The 21,846-nt window shown below is 43.6% G+C and overlaps 1 protein-coding gene across 2 annotated transcripts in view; it reads left to right on the top strand.

Moving 5' to 3' along the window:
* The window catches only part of tshz2 (teashirt zinc finger homeobox 2), a 38,356-nt gene extending 17,311 nt beyond the window's left edge, over positions 1-21,045 (top strand). For both annotated transcript variants that reach the window (XM_085908042.1, XM_085908033.1), the window contains exon 2: positions 17,414-21,045. In XM_085908042.1, the coding sequence (XP_085764168.1) occupies positions 17,414-20,439 (3,026 nt within the window). In that variant the 3' untranslated portion in view covers positions 20,440-21,045. The remainder of the gene's footprint in view (positions 1-17,413) is intronic.
* Positions 21,046-21,846: the final 801 nt, after the last annotated feature.

Below are 21,846 nucleotides of genomic sequence, written 5' to 3'. Positions count from 1 at the left end.
CAATACGTTTAATTAGTACGCGGCGGATCGACACATCCTAACCCGTGCGTACTGTGGGTCAAAGCTTGTTAAGAGGGAGTGTGCTTTTTATTTCCAGTAGCAAGGGACAGGCTGAATAATCCATTGATTGACTGTTAACAATTCTTTCTTTGTGTGGAATTGACTGTTAATTGCGTCACGAGACCAAATAGAATGCAGTACTGGTTTACTACCAGCAGGCGCTGTTGATTCAGTTTGCTGTCGAAAAAGGCCCGGCATGGCATCAGATGCGGGGATTCATCTTTAATGGGGCTCAAGGAGCATTTTTTTAACACCTACATCGATTTATCAATTGATTCTTAATTTTTCCATAATTTATGAATGAAAAGTAGTCAAACGTCCATCGCTAGTAGTCTGCTATCCCGTCTGTCAAAAGCCCACATAAACCATATCCGAATAGCCTCTTTGAGTTATTTACATGTGGAGCTTCTCGGACGCACAAACTGCTGGAGGAATGTTCACCAGCTGACACCGCCGCAGTTCATCGGGTTATTAAATCAGAGCCAATACGAGGCCGACTTGCGGCCATTGTGGTGATTGATGAGGCGAGCTTTATTTGCTGAGGCGGTGCGTTTGTTCCGCCATAATTGTCTACCAGATGGCTAAGCTAACTGCTCTTCAATGCCTTCAGATCAGCAGGGGTCTGAACATCTCCCCTCGTACTAATGACTTCTCGTCCCTACACATTGTCTTGCTTTTTTTCAGGGCTCTCATTTTCGAGATTGCTTCCTTTGACTCAGTCGGAATCTGTTGTTAATTTGCCATTTCTAAGGCACTTGGTCTTTAAAGTCAAAATAGAACATTCAAACCTGAGAGCGGATTTGAGGTCTACCTTGCGAGGAGTCAGATTGGATGAGAAAAAGGATGGAGGTGGCGGCGGGAGTCATCCATCACAGCCCCTCAAGGGGAGCTGCAGCTAAAGCTGCTCTGAAGTGTGATCTGTCAGCTGCTCTTGTGCTTGGGGGGGCGGTGCGCGGGGGCAGTTGTGGGGGTTTAGCAAAGGGGTCGCTTTGGGTTCATGCAATTGCCATGTACCCACGTGGAGGTGCTCTCGTCGGACTGAGCCGCATCCCGCTTTTTATGAAAGGTCTCTCTACATTGCGGATGAACCGAAGCCCTCGCAATTGTTTTTTTTACTAACGTCCACTTGGCCCCGCCCACCACAATGCAACCGCCGAGCGCATCCTCACAGATGTTGAGCCACATCTGTCGATACGTCCCAAGATGGATCGTTGTTCTGTATGCTTATTGATTCGGCACAGGCCAGAGATATAAGTATCATTTGTCATTTCTGGAATTATTTGGAGTCCTAGTTAAAGCTCAGAGTGGGAGGCGCACCGGGCCCGGAGGGGAGTGGGCGGGTTGTCGGCTGTTGGGGGTATTTTTGGACTTTGATGAATGACTGCACGGCTTTTGTTTTTTACTGCGGGCACTGCGGCCCTTTAACTGCCATTTGCTTTCAACACGCTCCAAGAAAAACAATGCGACGGGTCTGAGTTCTGAGTAGCAGCATCCTGTCATGCGGCGCGGCCCGGCCGGCAGGGTGGTCCCGGCAGAAGCTTCAGCGGCGGCAAAGAGAAGGGAGGGGTTAGGGTTTCGGACATTACGTGCTTGAGGCCCTTGTAGGACGTCCTGCTGGTGCTTGGGCACAGGCACGGTCGATGGCCACAAACATGCTCTGAATTAGAATACTTGGTCAAAATTGTCCATACCACAGCTTGTCCCGGAGCTGGGTCGCCTGGGTAGCAGCTTCAGCAAGCTCACCGTTTGGTGTGCATTGTTCTCTTCCCCATTTGTCAATGGTTACTTGTTTGGCGAGTAGAATATTTCGCCCCCCCCCCCTCGAAATTAAAAATGTGAAACCCTACAAAAGGAATATCTTATTTAAAGATCAAAACAAAGCTTAAAATGTGAATTAGTGAAAGTTATGGCAACAATGTTAGCACAATAAAGCAAACGAGTTGTTTGTTCCAAAACATTTTTGCCGAGTTGTTTTTATTTATGTATATCTTTAAGTTGGAGGACAATCCAAGGGACTTAGCTCTATAAACTGATATTTGTTTAGATAAAATATGCAGTAACAACTATTTTCTCACATATTTTCTCACGTTGGACAGTTGTACTTAAATCGAGTCAAAAATGAGAAAAGTATCCCTCAAGGATTTGATCCCGTCCCATTTTGGGCTCCGAGCCAACAGCAGACCGAGCTTCATTAACGTATGGATCATCTTTTAAGACCGTTAAAGATCAGCGCGAGCTACGATCGGCTAATGACTCGGAGGAGTTCATTACTTAGCGGCCCTTTGACTTGTCGAGCTCGAGAGTCGATCGAGGACTTTGGTTTGAGTTTGGCGAGCAGACGAAAGTAACGAGGAAAAAAATAATAAAAGCGGGACGGCGAAGAGAAAGAAGTCGGACGTTTGAATGACACCTAATTATTTGCCTTGTCTATCAAAGTGTGTTTTGATGCAGGGATGCGATCAAACATGATCTGAACAACTTCAAGCCTTCAAACGGAAATGATTTTTTAGCACGCACACATTCGCTCAGGACCGATTGTATCGCCACAGCTTCTAAACGCTCGATGGCCATTGTCTCTTCATTTTCATTTCGGCCTGCCAACATGTCTGCTCACAGTGGGATGGCGGGAGAGCGAGTTCACCCATAGATGCCCCCCCCCCCCATCCCGTCTTATGGCGCATAGGCCTGCTGTATTTGATTGGACTACGTAAGGAGGGAGCCAAAGACAAACAATCAATTATTATTTACACCAGCAATAAAATAGGGGAAACAAATATTGGAAATATTACCCAGCTATTCCCTTTAGAGTCACGTGATTGACTAAAGTCTTGATGAGCAAGAATCAATTTGTGTCGATTTAATCTGCTAATGAATTTTATTTCTGACATGCTTTAACATGTGCATGTTTTGTTTGCGGCAACACGGCGAGGAGGGACAACACGAGCGTAATCCCTCTGGAGGCGAGAATACAAAGTGATATCTGCTCTAACAGCCCCCTTCCATCAAGCCCACCCCCACTTTTTAATGTCTTTCCTAGAACTTGAACAAACAGCATGTGCGTGTAGGACCCAGCGGACAGATGTTTAGGATTACTTTCACCTCATTGCTCTATTGTGCGCACGTAAAGCGAGCTCAGCTGATGTGGAATGCCACTCATGTTGGCTCCTGCAGGGTTGCTCCTGTTTATCAAAGTGCCATCTGCACTCAAGACACACCGACGCCATCGTCAAGATGGTGGCACCACTCACTTTTGTCTATGTGTCTGATTTTTAAGACAATAAATCAAACATGCAAACTCTTAGGTCAGTTCTACAATTTGTAGACCCTTCCCGGAATAAGGTTGCGGCCAATACACGAAGACGTGGGTGCTTAAAGACAACAAAGAAAAGATTGAAAATGTAAACGTCGTCACCGAGATGAGGGGCAAATAAATCCAATTGAATTGAATTGAGCAGGATTTTTTTCTTCAGTCAAACAGTTGAATGGCATTTTCAGATTGAGTGTATTTTAAAAGTGGAGTCCGCTATTTGACGACTCCTCACTGTTGCTTCGAACAATAATCGTTGAAGAGCAAAGATGTGAACGTGAGACTGATTGATTGTTTAGCATATCGCTGCGATTGACTGATGACCAGTTCAAAGTGTATCCTGCCTTTCTCCCCCAATATCAGTTGGGATAGGCTTCAGCTCACCCATGACCTCGGACAGCATAAACACTGGAAAATGCATGGATAGATTAAGAATGGCAGCCTTTTCTTACGCAGGACATGTTAGCATTTAGCCTACATGCAATGTTTCCCAACAGAACCATGAAGATGTGCCTAAAAATGTACCGTATTTTCCGGACTTTAAGGCGTACCGGACTATAAGGCGCACCTTCAATGAATGGCCCATTTTAAAACTGTGTCCTTATATAAGGCGCACCGGACTATAAGGCGCACTATTAATGCATCATGTCAGATTTTTAATCCAAATCATTCTCCATTTTATCTTTTTTATTTCAACTTCAGACGCAACAAATTACTTCATAATCACAAAATAATGATCCATAGTCTTTTTGATTCATAGTCTTCAGCGGGCCACTTATGATTGATTTCATGACACAATGCTTCGGGCCAGTTTAAATTTAGGAATTTGGTCCATATATAAGGCGCACCGAACTATAAGGCGCACTGTCGGCTTTTGATCAAATTTTAGGTTTTTAGTCCGGAAAATACGGTACTAAGAAATATGTCAGGTATTGTTTTGGGGAGAAAGAGACATGGAAGTTATCTTTTGGCACAGAAACTTAACTCGTGGCGGAAGTGTGTTTGGGTCAAGAATGCCGCATCCTTAATTACCATTGATAAGGCAATACAGAGGGATGGGGGAGGACAGCCGGTGGGTGAGGTTGGGGGGGGGAACCCATGTTCACTTTTTAATTAAGGCTCCGTAGTGTAACTCGTCAATGTACATTATTGGAAGAATGAACGTCAATGCCGTTGCTTTTTCTCGCCCTCCTTTATCTCTGTCAATGATTCCCAGACATGATTTATGGTTCGTCTCCGTCTTTCAGGATCATCCATCAAGCGCCGCCTCTGCCGCAGCGCCACCCGTTGTAAATCATTCTGAAAGCCTGTCACTCATTTCCATTAACCGTTCCTCTGTCGCACCGGTCCACGCAGCTCCCCCCAGGCCCCCCCTGTTACCGCCCCCATCCCTTTGCCCCCCTCCTTCGGCGCACAACCTACAGCCGTGCAGGGTATCAGTTCCGTGCCGCTGCTTCATCCGCCTACCATCTTTTCAATAAATTAACCACTCTCTTCTTTCTCTCTCTTTCTCTCTCTCGTGCCGTGAATAAAGAAGAAAAGTCAGCGACCTACTCCTCCTCTCTTACCTCGCAAATGTCACGCAGGGAAAATATTGTTGTGGCTCTGACTTTTCCAGTGGCAATATTTGAAGAGCTTTGATGCATTTGTAAGGCCGCATCATGGGGCTTATGCTACATGAATTCTCTCTTCCTTCTTCAGCTGATCTATGACAAACCCTGTGTTATAAAATCTGAGATTTGTTTTTAATATTAATTTTCAGGTCCCCTGCAAAAGTATTGGAACGGCAATTTGTTTTTCTTGTCTACTGAAGATGAATGAGAGACAGAAGTTCATGAATCCACCTTTTATTTCATGGTAATCTCGATGTGGTAAACTACTCAGGACAGAGCGACTTCTGTTTCGAAGCCACTTTTCTAGTGAGTAAAAAAATTGGAACGGAGGTTATTAAATTAATTTATAGTGATTAACATGGAATATTTGGTGGCAAAATTCTTGTAACAACTGCATCAAGCCTCAATGTTGTATTCTTCATTTGATTTTTTTTTGTTCTCGGCCTTTACTGCAGCCTCTTTCAAGTTGTTGTTTGCTTCTGGGGGTTTCTTCCTTCAATCAGGAGGGAAAATGCTTGTCAGTGATCGACCTGACCGATATCCAGTTCTCCCCACCTGATGAAGTCCTTTGTTGAGTTGGCAGTGTGTGTTGGCCCATTGTCTTGCTGCAAGTTTTTCCTGATTAGGTTGAATGCATTTAGCTGTAAATTGGTTTTGTAGACTACAGAATGAATTCTGTTACGACATCTAAAACTCAAATGTCTGCAGTATACATCCAAAACAAAGGAATTGACCTTATGTATCAAGGTTGAACCAGCTCAGATTGCAAAGCACTGACATTTTAAATCAGCATAATTCGTAGTTTTATGGCTAAATAAGCCAACAGATTTTGACCTGCATTAATCTGTCAAACTCAACGGAAACAAGTTCATGAGTCAAGGTTGTCAGCTCTCGGTTGATAAAAACAAAGAATTAAGGGTCAGCTCTTGTTTTAATAGTATTGTCGGTGTGCTTTCTTTCTCAGACGACGAGAACGTTAGGTCTGTTGTGGACGTAAATGCTTCATAGACTGCTGGCCAATGGCCATACCAGTTAAAATCACAATAAAGCATGTTTTCATTGGTCCTTTAGCTGTCCATTGTAAAATATAGGCGGCGGGGAATATGGGGATTTACATAATGTTAAAGACTAAACTACACTATATTGACTTGCCCTGCCTGCGAGACTAAACATTATAGTTTTTAACATCTCCATTTCAAAGGTCTCATGATTGCATTAGCGCTGCAAAGGCCTCAGCTTTAACCAGACAAAGGAATCATTTCCCAGTGGTAAAAGTAATACTTAGTGGGGTTGTATGTTAGAGCCGTCATGTCATTTTTTTTTTTTATTCCGTATGACTCCAACAATGACAGCAGTCTTTTAAGCAGCTTTTGTCAAAGAGAAATAATTGGCTCAATGGAGTGACTGTCATGGTGACACAATGGCTGATGTGCTGCTCCGGGGAGCGCCGATTCAACGCAATTCTTTTTTCATTCTAATCAACACGCAGATATCAGCGCTGTAGAATATCCACAAACAGCAGAGGGTCTGTTTTTGGAAGAGGGAAACTTTCAACTGCGAGGCTGCCAACACTGTCTCTGTTTGGGCAGCCTTGTTGTCACGACGGGCTGTCAGAGTGACAAAGCTCCATTCAAGTTTTGCACTTAAAAATGATCATTTTATGCTAGGGAGGCTTTTATTGGGTGGGGGGCTGTTTTCAATACGCTCGTTGTCTTGTCACATATCGGTCCCATCAGAAACAACGGGCCGAGGCACTCTCGCAGCCGCCGTACCTTCCATCCGCAGCCTCCTCATTGTATTTAATGAAGGGAAAAAGTGGCAATCTACTATTAATGAAGTGGGAATGTTAAAAAAGTGCCTCCCTTTGCTGAAAACTTAAAAGTGCTTGTACGAGGAAAGCTGCGGCTGGAGCGCATCCAGCAGCCTCGTAAAAAAAAAAAAAAAAAAAAAGCAGGCAGGGGGGAGTGACATGCAGATTGTTTTTAATAGGATACACACAGCTGCACTATCACATTCATCAGAGCCTGACCTTGATGGAGGCTGTTTTTTTGGGGGAGGAGGACAGGTCGTTGTTTTGGGTTCATATGAAGGTGATGTTGCTGGGAGAGAGCCATCTCAGGGGGAGTCACCGTAGGTCCCACCGGGAATGAGTGCGATATAGTTAATGAAATAACAAGTGATGTCACAAGGGCGCACAAGGTCTGATTATTAATGCACATTGATTCTAAAGGCTTAAGGTTTCGACATTGCTCGATCCATTTGTCATTTTGGAATATGAACGGGTTAACGTAAAACTACCTCAATTCTACGTTTCGTCTATCTAGCACAATATCGCGAATGGCATTGCTTACAATGGCAAGTCACTTATGGTGTAGCACGTATAATTCCAGGCAAATACTCTTATCCTAGTCAGCCATTTTTTTAAATTATTATTATATTTGACCGGAACACTTTGAGGTCAGACCTGGTGAGCTTCAACTGGGATATTTCCTGATTCCTTCCAGTATGTAAATGCAGCATGACTAAGTGCTGGAGTGCCACGGCATCTTTAAAATTCTGTCCATTATCTTATGCAGAGAAAGAACCGTCCCATCACAGCATGTCAAAGCAGCTTCCTGACACCTTGCAACATGGTTGTGAGCACAAATGTGATGACGTCAGCGCAATCTGATTGGACACATAGAGAAATGACGCGCTTCTGTGATATCATCATGGCTTTTCTGAAGGTGATGCAGTAAGTGTTGGAAGCAACAAGTGATCTGTTGAGGAGTGGCCATCTGTGTGCCATTGAGAAAAATAATGATCCATCTATTTTCTTTACTTTGGTGCTGGTCATATTTACACCAATGTACCGTTTAAAGTCATCAATAGGGGTGCGACACTTAATCGATAAATTGACAACTAATCGATTATCAAATAATCGATTACTATGTTTAATAATCAATTCATCGTTTATTTTCAATTAAAAATTCCACAAATGTTCAGAGTTCCAGCCTCTAAAGGGTAAATATTCTCAAATTTGTGTAATCTTCGATCCATGATAGCAGACTGATTATCTTTGTGTTTATTCAAAATAAAACCTTTTGCTTCACTTTGGAAAACAATGATCATTATTTTTGCCAATTATTCAAAATATTCCAAAGCAAACCAAGAAATGCATTGTAATTATTTCTGAACTATTAATTTAAACTCATGTCAATGTAAAAAAAAGGATTGTTCATCTGATTTATTGATTAATCGAAAGATAAATTATTAATCGACAGATTAATCGCTTATTGTAATAAATCATTAGTTGCAGCCCTTATCTTGAATAAACCTAACATGGATGTTTTTTGAAAGTGGGAGGAAGCAGGAGTAGCCGTAGAACACCCTGCACGAGTTCAACATGCAAACGCCAGACAGGAAGGCCTGCAACAAAATTTGAACTCAGAAAGTCTCAAATGAGAAGCAGACTTGCTAACCATAAAAAAAAAATGTAAAGCTTAATAAACCTTAATAAAATAAAAAAAGATTTTAACCTGGATTTCAAAACATTCACACTCCATTTACTAACTCCATACCAAGGCCGTGATTCCAAAATGTTTGTTGGAGTTGGAATGGCATTAGTTCTGGTGCTGCTATTCATCACAATACAGACAAGCAGATGAAGGACTGGAAAAAAGAAGGCAAATTTCAGGATGTGCCATCGCGTTAGTGTGAAAGCTCATCTCTCAGCGTTCACACAGTGAGTGAAATGAGGCGCTCAGTGTCTCCTAAGCAGAACAAAGGCCTCATGTGTTGCGAGGTCCTTTAAACGTCTGCCCACTTCCCTGGCGGCCGCCACGCAAACATTCCTGACTGACAGTCCATCAGGGAAATCTGAAGGCGAGCAGGATGCTCTTTTATTAGCGCCGCCCTGTTTGCTGGAGCGGTCAGCTCCAATATGCGCTGCGCTCTTTGAGTGGCGTACGGCGAGATGATGGCTCCCCCACCCTGATAAGGGTGAACGAGGGGTAAACTGCTGTTCTGCAGAAAGGAAGCATCGGACCTCATCGCATTGCTGCGGGAGAGCCGTGTCATGAGCACGGCCGGCCCGGTTAAGCCGACAGACTGGAACTGGGGGTCTGCGTGTGTGGATCGGCCGGGGCGGGGGTGAAAAAAAAAAATCATCTGTAAGCTGACAAATTCGAGCTGGGGCTTTTGAACATCCTCACTTGTACAGACTTTCCAACACTCTCCCCCCGATGGCTTCTTATTTACCTGCTAGCAGAGGAAGATGCTATGGGGGCGTTTTAGTAACATCCCTCCACTGACCTAGCGATTATAATTTGGATCAGTACCAAATCGTAAACCGTCACAGTTACATACCTCCTCAGTATGTAGTTATCGGTCCAATAAAATTAACATTAAATGTATTTCATTCGTTTTTAGTGCGTGTTTGTTATGTTTTATATCTCAATTGTGCCTTAAAACGTCAAAATTGTGCCATTTGAACCCAGCAGTCAGAATCTAAACAAAATGCCAAGTGGGGTTAGTGGAAAGGTCAAGCAAGATTAAGGAGCGGCATCATACTGTAATCTTTGCTCAGGTCACAGTCGGGTTATCGGCTGCGGGACTCCTCCTATTGGTGTTAAATGTAATTGCATCCCACATTTGAGTCATTTTTCATTCTTATTTCTTCAATTTTGTTTGTAGACGTTGGACATTTTTCTCATTCAAAAGATATAATCATCCTTATCATCAAGCCTTGATTGTTTTGCTTGCTGAGCATTGTTCAACATTCAAGGCGTATCTACATACTGTATGCCGTAAACATTGCCATAGATCATAAACAATTAAAGGATGCCCGTAAGGATATATCCAAGTGCACAAGTGCTTACAACCTCAATCCGATGTCTTGCATTTGAGGTAAATATTGACTGATTTGTGTGTGTTAGTAGCAGCACTGTACACAATCCGAGCTTGTACTAACGCTACGTGAGAGACGTCTCGACCGTCTCCTGGTTATTACAGAACGTTAAAGTAGTTGATCCGCGGGTCACCGTTATCATAAGCCAATATAGGATCACCATGATTTCAAAGCTGTTGTTTCATTCAAAGTAATTCAATTTAATAATTTAATTATTCATCTTACATTTTACAGCCTAACCTCAATTAATTGAAGTACAAATGGGCATTATGTTCACGGCTCCTACAGATTAATGCAGCAAATGTTAATTGAGAGCACAGATTGTAGTCAATAAAATGTACGTATAAAACAATACAGTACATATGATAATGACATTGTTCAGATTTTGAAGGAATGTTTTAATAAAACAATACAGTACATATGATAATGACATTGTAAAGATATTGAAGGAATTTTAAAACGGTTTTTAAAACAGATTTGATGCAAATGCATCTACAGTATAATTGTGGCTGCCTGCATCAAGATGAAGTGCGCTAATGATGCTCGAGATTCTCCATTTTTATCATCTAAAAGAAGACAAAACGATGCAGGACGTCAATGCCTGTGTGTGTACTGGTGCATGATCTGGCTCCGGGTCTGTCGGTGCAGCAGCGGCCTCATGTGATGCGTCATCAAAGTGATGACTCCGGGTTCCGGGTAGCAGATTGTGTCGCTCTCGGACAGCTCGCTTCCAATTAGGCCTCGGGTCGACGGGCGCCGAATATTCTATCATCAAAAGGGGTGTCAACCTCACTGGATGACATCACAAGCGAGGTGGTGACTGGGTGAATATGCTCATTAGAGTTGGATGTGTGCTGAGTGTTTTTCTTTTTTTCTGCTTAGCGAATGCGGCTCATGAAAACATTTCTTTGATTAATTGCCTTAATTATTGTGATCCTTTTTGGCCAAATGAAGAGCCAGATGGCAGGAGATGGTGTCGCATCCGCCATCCCGTCGTATTAATCTGGCTCGGGGTCCAGTTGAGCGTCGTTTGCCGCGCACACAATCTGTTGTCCTCTTTTGAGCCGCAAGTTTTCATGTGATTATATTAGGGCATCAAATATTCAGGTTGAGGCTGTACGAGAACGAGGCATTTATCTGCATGAATAACTTGTGCTTAGTGGAGGACGTAATGTGCTCAAAGTAGAATCTACGTCATCCGTACAGAAGTCAAGATGGGCTTTTCCCTGACTTGTGCTTTTTGGAGCCAAAACCAAATCAGCAACCCTCCCTTTTCAAGACACTTTGTCTTATCTTGAGATATGCATGATAAATCAATGTATCCATTCCTGCTCAGGAGGATTTGGGTTGAGCAAGTGCAGTTTTACATATACATTTTGCGACCACATAAATTAATTTCTTCAGGAGACCAAAAAGCTTTACGCGGTTTTTGTTTCTCTTGTTAGAAAATCGTGAAAAATTCTCTCATTCAATTTTTAGCAGTCCAAATAAAAAGACTATCAGTCCAACAGCTTTAAACATTGAGATAGAGGACAATCATGGGTGAAATTCTAACTTTCATAATCCTGCTGGAATTTTTTTGTCTCTAGATTAATTTCCCAAGACAGTTTGATGACTAACATTTGGGAATATTTACTTCTGAGCGATTATAGAAACCCACTTTTTCAAAACTACTATCTGGGAGCTTCCCCAGAGGCACATCTGAGAAAGGTGAGCGTCACCCCGGCCTTGCCAGCGGCAAACTCCCCTTGTGACGGTTGCTTCTTAAATCTTGAATTGTTGTTGTTTACCTCTTTGCTTTTCCGCCATTCTCACAAAAATTCAAAGCCCGATCATAGTCCAGAACAAGATGCTTTAAGTGGCCAAGTCCTTCTGTGTTCTTTTTTTGTCTAAGAGGAATAAATAAGCAGAATCATCAGGCAAGCAAACAAACAACTGATTCTCATATTTACCGATGAGGCCTACCGCACACCGAGCCAGCCACCCGGTCGAAACTGACTGTCGTACAATGTTCGGGGTTCACTAACTAGTTTTCATGTCAGCCACTGGTTATAACGCGATTCGAAATTTGGTGAACAGATTCCATTTTATCCATCAAGAGATCAAGTCCAAATTCCCATCCCCAAAGCAGTGTGCAGTGTGCCATCCACATCCGCTAGCTAAATCCCTGAAATGATCAGTCGTAGCGTGGCAGAGTAGTTGAAGTCCCTCGAGGGCGTCATCAGAGCTGCTTGACTCAAGACTTTCAAGGAAATAATGGGTCAGAAGGGAGGTAATGACACGCTCCTGTTTAAAGGCAAATCAAATACTATTTCATCCCATGATGTCAATTAACCTCCAGACATGTTTTGTCAAAAGGAGGCAGCCCGGGCTTGATTGTTCTGTCTGCGTCCTCGCGTGCACCGCGGCTGTTTCCTGACAGGAAACGGTGACGAGGAAAAGCATTCACAGATATTTACAGATGGCTGCGGGGCTCGGAATTAACACTCGGCCATTTTTTTCCCCTTTATTTTTGTGACTGCGTTCAGAATTAACTTCAGACGTCAAGCGTGTCATCAAGTCTGTCATCGGGATGTCTGACAGCGTCGGCGTTTGATCGTGACTCACACACATCGTCAGATCTCAAGATGTCAAATATTACACCTCGTGGCGGCTGTGCGCCGCCTTCTAATCATAGCTCACCGAGGACACGACTTTTATTTCGCTTGTTCTCGGCACAAAAACGAGCAGCTCAACTTTGTTTAGAAACCAACTTTTTTTCTTTTGACTGACACCTCCACACTTATTTAAAGTGTTTTGAAATTGACACACACCATTAATTGGTACTTTGATGTGAGGGAGAGGGTGATAGTTACCACAGCAACCACAGAACGTTCACTGATGCCATTTTTCTTGCGTTTTACGTGGCATAAATCTCCAAGATGAAAATGTCACGGGGCAGGTTCATTTTCCAAAGAGGTTTTGATTGCCATGCACATGTAATTGATTGTTGCAAGGACAGCGGGAAATCTGGAAATGTCATAACAGTCCTGCTTAGGTCGCTCCCGCCGCTAAGCAATCAATGAGAAGTAAAAAGAGATATCGATCGGCGGGCAGCAAAAGTGAAGCCTGAGACAGCCTGAGAGCCTTTGTGGGTGGAGGTGTGCATTCTTGTATTTTAGTGAAGGTAGTTGAATATTTGGAAATCATGCCCGAATTAGTAAGATATTTATCAATTTCTTATATGTAATAAATGTGAAACCTTAAGGTTGAGAATCATGTGGATTCGCCACATGGATTGTTTTAAGAACAACAGCATGTGTGTCATTGCTGCGGCCGCTTCATATCATCTGCAGCCAGAATACCTTTGTGTCGAATAAATCATGAGATAAGGCTCTTAGTGAAGTTAAAAAACGACTATAATTTCTTTTAAACATTGTAAATGTTTTTGCAGTCTTCTTTTAACGTGTTTCAATTTTGTCCATGCTTAGTGCGTTCTTTTAGTAATCGCGCCAAGCCACATTTGTTTTTGCTGCTTTGTTTCTGAAGGCTTTTACCTCAATTTACCTCAATCCCACTATCCCAATTACATTTTGTTATTTCAAATGTGACATATTTTCAATCCGTTTGTTTTAAAAATCAAGTTGATTGATGCATAGGACTTTAGTGTCGTTGCGTAAACTTGGAACGTTTTCCAATCGTCGCCAACTCTATCATTGTGTTAAAGCTACTAGCGTTAATGCTAACTTCATAACTCAGAGTTGGATGCGGAGATTGCACAAATATGCAAAAATGCTATATTCAACACTGTTTATTTCAAGATGAAATGTTATGAAGATGATAAGTTGCTGTTTATGTTTAACTCACACAGGCGTTAACTTTGTTAAGCTGCAGAAGCAGAAATGTAGCATGAAATGATTAAGAAGACATTTGTTTAAACTCACTCTGCTGTACATATAAAATGTAGTTTGGGTGTCAATTTTAACGGTAAATTGTAAAGTCTTTAGTTGCGGAGCACTCCAATCCTGCAGGTGCAGCTAATGGTCACGTGCGTCACACGCTCATTTCTCAAATACTTTTCAATTCCGTCATTTTGAACATTACTCTGGTAACACACAAAACGTAGGACACATGGTTGAAAACATGACATCTCGCCTTAAACTCGATGGATGTAGCAAGTATTTTTACGAAGAATTTAATGAGGTGTTGACCTTTTTGTGGGCGAAACATTCTTACACGCTGGCGTGTTGAAACAGAAAATTCCTCAAATGATTGACACATCCTGAGAATCGTCTCTCGAGCAGGCAAGCCAGCATCGTGCGCTCTGAAGTTGCAAACGTCGCACAAAATATTTGGTGCTGTACGCTCTTCGCAATCGGCTTGGACAACTTGCTGCCAGTGGGTGGATGTAGCCGTAAAAGTAATCTAGTATGGCCGAAGCACTTAGCCGCTTTCTGTAGACGTGAGGAAAAGAGCGTGTTGGCTGACAAACAGGCGGCTGCCTCTGTAAATCTCGGCCTCACTATGCCAAGAGCCTGCTTTCACGGATAAAGGTTCTAAACACTTCAGTCGGTTGATTAACGACGGACACCTCGGCTTTTTTGACCTTTGCATATCTCCGTCTGAAGATATAAATTTGCGTTGACACAGATTGGAGGCTTTAACGGTGCTTTACGACATGCTAAATCTCCTGTAAGCCATGCCAGCTTCTTGTTTTGCAAGCTAGGTAGTCAGGTTGCCTTCTTCCGACCCCATGGCAGTATTTTTGGAAGACCTTTTGAGTGAGGGTGGGCTGGTTTCTTCTTCTGCGGTGGTTTGTAATGGAAATAAGATGCTTCAAATCGCCAACTTTCAACTCGTAGTTTTCTGGAAGTTGTATATTCTGCTTTGTTTGACTGCCATTTTTTCTGTTTTGACCAAGCTCCTGTCATTTCTCTCTGTCCTTCCTCTGCTGTGTGAGCCTCAAATCACATGATGGGGCACTAATGATTTTACTCTGGAGGTTCTGTCTAACAAAACTTATGGAGACATGTGACATGGCCAGGAAGCAGAATGTGACTCATCACTCAAATCTTGGTCACCGCCGTAATTGAAGCACATCGAGTGCACTGTCCATGCACTTGAACAAATGCAATCCTCATCCCAATAGAAAAATAGTTGCGCGACTAGGCAACATCATAATTTGCATTTAGGACATAAATTGTAATGGGAATAATGATTACAAATATAAAATGTGTTTATAAGAAAATTAATAAATAAAAAAAGAGGAAAAAAGGGCCACCTCTAAAATACGGGCTGTAATTTCTGCCACTGAGTAAATGTGAGCCTTGCGTTTATGACATTGCTATTACCGTAATTATCCATCTTTGGTCTTGTCCTTGAATCTCAATTTGTATAAAAGGCTGTTAGGAAACATTTGAGTTACAAAACGCCGAGTGAAAGGCAAGAGAGGGGCTTTCCGGCAACGCCTGCCAGAAGGTTAATTGGTGCCTCTGGAAGTTTGCTACTCGGGGCCATCTGATAGAACCGCGTAGAAGAGCGGGAAGGGCAGCTGTTAATCTCCCACGATTCTGCCCCGTGCGATAAGACAGACCTTCGTATTGAAATTGATATTACAGTAAGCGGTGAGACTCCCTTGCGGAATGCACAATTATTTTCTTAAAAAAAGGGGTGAAGTTAACGTGAATTTTAGAATTTACAACAAGCATTCGCGTTCACTTTCCCTCCAGCCTGAAAACCACTAATAGCTCCACTTTGACGTTTGTTCTTGCCACTCGAGCTTGTCAGAGCCGCCGGTGTTCTCCTTCTACATATAAAACTCTAAATAAAATATATCTCCACGTTCCCTCAGCATCCAGCGTGTTTTAGAGGCCATCACGGATATCGGTCGGCCAATCAAAACGTCGCTCCTACGGCGGATCAAGGTCATGGCACGTTGAGGGCTCTTGTGTGTTCATGATGCCACATTCTCTATATTTGTTTTAAAAGTCCAAAGCCCATCTCCATCTTGTGTCCATTAGCTGGCAAGCAACTCACCTCCGGGCTTTCTCTGCAGGCGCTTGTGAAATATTGATTCAAAAAGGAAAAAGTTTTATTTTCAGAAAGCAAAGAAGCAAGGCATTTCCAAAGCCGGCCGGCCGGCCGGCGTGGGACCGGCGCACGCCGCTCTGTGGAGAGAGGAAATATTAACCACGTGAATGGCATAAGTGCACCCGGACACGGCTGTTATGTCCCATTCATTTTTTAAGTGGGAGAGCACATCTGCCAAGTCTCTCTCCCAAAATGCACATTTTCCCCGCATGGCTGCGAGGTGGAAAACATCTCAGATTTGTGCTGACAAACTTCGTTTATGGCAAAGTGTCTTGCGAGGAGAACGGCAGTCGTGATGTCGTTGACGGCCATTTAAAGAGATTTTCCTTTTTCTCCCGCAGCCACGTGAAATGCTCCGTGCTGAGTCAGACTTCTTCTAATTGCGTGACGGGAAGTGTGCCAATTAGTAATAGTGTTGTTTAATTATCTGTTAATGAAAGCAATAATGTTTGTGCAGTATGAGTTGGGAGAAGGAACAGGTGAATAATGAAAGATGTAATTACTGTTTACGAGGCTGTCGGGGGGAATATAAAGACCTGACAGATTGCCGGTAATCTCTCGAAAGTTGTTATTTATGTACAGTTTCATTGCTCTTCATCATCGCTCGCATTTGCAACATAATTCTGTTTCGCCGTCAGCAAAATCCGTTTCCTGATGTCGAATCGCTCGCAAAGCATCTGCTGAAGTCATGTTTCCCCATCGCCTTCTAATTTGTCGCTCGCGCATGTCGCGACATTAGTACGTCAAATTTTTGTGTTGGCTTCGGGGTTGGCGCAGAGAAGCTCAAGGTTCGCATTTTCACCGCACTTCACGGCCTCCTTAATCACTGTGGAATAGGTCATTTGCAATAACAGTTAACAGGCCTCCAAAGAATCAATTTGCTTTTGTCACTCAGTCGCCAATGACTGTTGTAAACACATCAAGTTGAGGCCAGAAAAGCCTTGGACACAGCACTAAGTCGATGGCCCGTCGTGAATCACAGACTGCGGCGGGCGGGCGGGCGGACTGTTGGTGAAGACGTCGCATCCGGCGCCAGCCGGTCTCACGAGGCACAAATGTCGGCTCGAATGTGTAGTTTATATTCTGAATTAGGGATGAGCATTTGGAATGGTATTCACCATTTTATGACAGTAATTGCAGACAAGTCATGAGTCTCAGACTGCATTTACAATAACCATTATGCGCACTCCACTTCAATGCATCAGCTTGCCTTACGCGTTCTGCGCCATTTTAGTTCAATGTGTGATATTACTCACAGCGAGACTTTTGTTTTTTAACATTAGCTTAAATACAGATTTCCTTAGACTATTATCGTTTTAATAAGAACAAACAAAATAAAGAAATGCTTAGTGTGTTCCAAAGAAGAAACTTTGTTGACGTGATGCTAATAAGTTTTATTTTGATGAAGCATTGTGTTGACCGTGTCTTGACACTGAGTATCATTAATTCCTCTGTGTCTTTCATTTGTCTTTTCAGTATACATGCCTGATGATGAAGATGCTGCTCTTCACGACTCCATCGTCGAGGAAGATGCAGAGAATGACACCCTGACGGAGGAGGAATCCTCAGAGAAAACGAGCCCCAAAGTTTCCGAAGATCGCGAGCTGGACATCAAGAGTACCAACAGTTACAGCAACCACAACTCTCCCTCCAGTCTCCTGTCGAACCAAGAGGCGGATCTGGAGTCACACCTTAGCGACACCTGCGACAGACTGTCGGACTTCAAGAACTCTTCACCGCGTGACGCTCAGCTGGATGAGGAGAGCTCTAAACGCAAAGAGGAAACGGGCAACAGTTTGCAGAAAATGAGAGCGGCCTATGCAAACTTTCTTTCCGATTCCTACTGGACAGGTGTTGGGACGGAATTGAAATTGGGCAGAAACACCAGCAAAGCCAACTGTGACAGCACCAACGGAAGCGCCAAGAGTGAGTTCGACTGGCACCAGGATGCTCTGTCGAAGACCCTGCAGCAGACCGTCTCCCCGAAACCATTGTCCAAACCCAACCTCTTCAGTTCGGTCCACTTGTACCGTCAAAACAGCAAACCCTGCGGTTCCGTCTTCACAGGCGCTAGCCGCTTCCGCTGTAAAGACTGCAGTGCTGCTTACGACACCCTGGTGGAGTTGACGGTCCACATGAACAAGAGTGGCCACTACCAGGACAACAACGTCAGCAAACAGAGTAATTCCTCCACATCATCCTCTAAATCCAAGAAGCGTAGTTTGCAGGATCTGGAAGGGAAGGAGGATGCGCAGAAAGTTCTGAAGTGCATGTTCTGTGGTCATTCGTTTGACTCTCTCCAGGATCTGAGCGTCCATATGATCAAAACTAAGCATTACCAAAAAGTGCCTTTAAAGGAGCCAATCCCAGTAATCACACCCAAACTACTGCCACCAGCAAAGAAGCGCGCCTTTGAAAGCGCTAGGCCGTGCTCCCCCGACTCTACAACGGGCGCACCCGGCTACGGCGACACCCAACGCGCCGGTGCAGTTTCGAACGCAAACAATCGCTTTGGCTATCAGAACGGTGCGAGTTACACGTGGCAGTTTGAGACGTGCAAGTCTCAGATTTTGAAATGCATGGAGTGCGGAAGCTCCCATGACACCTTACAGCAACTCACCACACACATGATGGTGACGGGACATTTCATCAAGGTGACCAACTCCGCTTCCAAGAAGGGTAAACAGCTATCGCTTGACCCCCTGTCTGTGGAGAAAATCCAGGGGTTAGCCGAGCCCACCGCCGGTGAACCGGATGGAGAAAAGTTGTCTCCCAAGAATGTTTCCCCTGCAAGCAGCGAGACAGATGGCCAAGGGGAGGGCGCATCAAACAAAATGGAAGAAACGGAAGCAAAAGATGACAAAGAAAAAGAGGGTGAAGATCAAAAGGCAGGAAATGGGGGATTTAAGTACCCTTATCTTCGGGAGGAAGATCTGGAGCAAGACTCTGGCGGAGGCGGAGACATTCTTAAATCTTTAGCTAACACAGTAGCCTCGGCTATCAATAAAGCCCAAACAGGGACGCCAAGCTGGAGTGCCTATCCGAGCATTCACGCCGCCTATCAGATCTCTGGCATCATCAAAAGCAACCCCATCACAGCTGCCTCACCCCCTGTTCAGCTGAAGCAAACTTTCAACCAAAAGCTGAGGGTGCTTGCCCCGAAGGAGAAGTACCTTGGTGCCACTGGCGTTGAAAGTCCCCAGGGGACGCATAAGAACTTGGACATCAAACAAGAAACGGTTGTGATTAGTGACGGGAAGGAAAGTCCAAGTGTGAAGCTTGATCTGATGGAGACGGACGACAGCGATTGTCAGGATGATTCCTCTTTCTCTTCAAAGCCAGATGCCGACTGCGGGAATGACGGGAGTGAGCCGATCAAAGGGAAGCTGAGCCCCGATTTTTTCGACAGGGGCAAGACTCCAAGCCCCTCTGCCGGCGTCACAGAGCCTCTCAAAGACACTCTGGACATCCTTGCCGTAAACCCTCTTAGTGCTCTGCAGTCAGTTCTGAACAATCATTTGGGCAAAGCAAACAAGCCCAACAACTCGCGAGCAGACAAACTATCTTCTCACATCCAGTCAATTTTTGCAAACACTAACAATTGCAGCGACAAGCCCTCATTGATGCTCAGTAATCCCGCCAGGAATAAGCCGAAATCAAAAACATTTCTTTTTCCAACCGATGACCAACCCATAGACCTGACTAAATCGAAACACAGCAAACCGAGATCTTCTCTGCTGCAGCCCGTCACCCCGATGCCACAGAAGTACGCTCTGTCCGACATCGCCGACATGGTTAAAGTGCTTCCCAAAGCCACCACGCCAAAGCCGCCCGCCGCATCCAGGCTCCCGGCCATGAAACTGGAATCGGACGTCAGGCGCTTTGAGGACGTGTCGGCCGAGGTCTACTCCGTCCACAAGCGCAAAGGCCGCCAGTCCAACTGGAATCCTCGCCATCTTCTCATCTTGCAAGCTCAGTTCGCCTCCAGCCTCTTCCTCACCTCGGAGGGGAAGTATCTTCTCTCAGACCTCGGCCCTCAGGAGCGGATGCACATCTCGAAGTTCACGGGACTCTCCATGACCACCATAAGTCATTGGTTAGCTAATGTGAAGTACCAGTTACGGAAAACGGGAGGCACCAAATTCCTCAAGAACATGGACACGGGTCACCCGGTCTTCTACTGCAATGACTGCGCTTCCCAGTTCAGGTCGCCGACCTCCTTCATTTCCCATCTGGAATCCCATCTGGGCTTCCAAATCAAAGACATGAACAAGATGCCGGTGGAGCATCAGATCAAGGTGGACGAGGCGGAGGTCCCGAAGGTTCTCGGCGTCCGGGTCTCAGAGACTCTGGTCCCGGACGAGGACGGTGACTCTAAGTTTAAATGTAAGCTGTGCTGTCGGACATTCGCCAGTAATCACGCCGTCAAACTCCATTTGAGTAAAACTCACAGCAAATCCCCTGACAACCACTCGCAGTACGTGGAGATGGACAAAGAATAGTTTTATTGACACGGTTCTTGTTTTAACACACGGGTCGGACATTTCAACTGTTTTTCCCAGTGAGCGTTGCGTAGTACTGTTCAACATTTGACGGAGTGGCGGCAAAGACACACTGGTTGGAAAAACGTTGGGCGACACTAAAAGAAACGTTTGCACCCTGCTCCAATTCATCACCAGTAATGAAGTGGATTACTGCTTGAAGAAACATAAATGCTTGCATGCGTAGCCACGGCTATGACTACTATTTATTATTTGTATGATATGCCAAGTTTCAATTGTATTTGAAAGTCAACATAATGAAACGATAATTGTACCTTTGCAACTTTTGGGATACAGAACACACCGAATCGCTCTGCGCAGAGCTCTACAGTCTGTTTCTATGTAAAGATGTTTCGTGTCCCATTATAAAAGAGAGAGCGAAAGTAAAAGCACTTTAGTCTTGAATCATCAATTTGGATTCTGTACAAGTCTCAAAAGTGGCCCGAGCATTTCAAAAGCAAAAACTATTTCCAATGAAAATGAAAAACATGCAATGAGGACAAGCTGCAAGACAAATGTTACCGGTGATCCCTGCACCTTTTTTTTTTTTTACATATTCAAATAAAGAGTTAACATTTGATAACAGCTTGTATTGTTATTTTATTCATTTCAAATCATTGGCTATGAGTAAAATATCGTCACGTATGCAACATGGTACCAATTACAGTCTTAACAAGCGCAAGTCCCGATGGCGGAATTTGTATCTTTGATACCTTCAGCAGATATCACAGGAGACAGTAGCAGCGCGTTAATAGCCTAACATTTTTTTTTTTTTTATCAAAAGATAAATATAACATGCTAGGACATGACAGCAAGGAAGAGAAATATTCTATTTTGGATATGTTTGTTTTTTTTTCTTCCTATCTTAAAAATAACTCCATTAACTGTCACCTTTCTGTCTACTGATGTGGATAAATCAATCACATGGAAAAATGTGTGGGTTTTTTTCATAAAAATTCAACACATGTATAATGAAGTTGCTTGAAGGGAAAAATAAAGTGGATATAAAATGTGAAGAAAATAAAATGTTTACTGATGATTAGAAATTGTGAAACCCTTTCACAAAAATATCTTCGATATATCGAGTAATACATCTGCATTATGCAAATATGTCAGTTCAATTTTTAAATCAAATTACTGAAATAATTGAACACAACTATATTTCAATTTATTGATATCCACTTGTGTCTTTTTTATTTATTTTTTTATTACTTCTGTTTTTTATATATTGTATCGTTTTAGGTTCAATTTATTACACTCACAGGGCAATTTAACTTACATTCCGCTCTCTATTTTGCTGCACTGAAGTGAGTTTCATGGGGATTAGATGCCTTGCTCAAGGGCTTTCTTAACCCTAATCAGGATAAA

This window comes from Syngnathus leptorhynchus, chromosome 1 (genome assembly GCF_054491065.1).
Source record: "Syngnathus leptorhynchus isolate UIUO chromosome 1, UIUO_Slep, whole genome shotgun sequence".
NCBI lineage: Eukaryota > Metazoa > Chordata > Actinopteri > Syngnathiformes > Syngnathidae > Syngnathus > Syngnathus leptorhynchus.
Note: the sequence above shows the minus strand (reverse complement) of the source record. Positions and strands in the feature narration are given on the sequence as shown.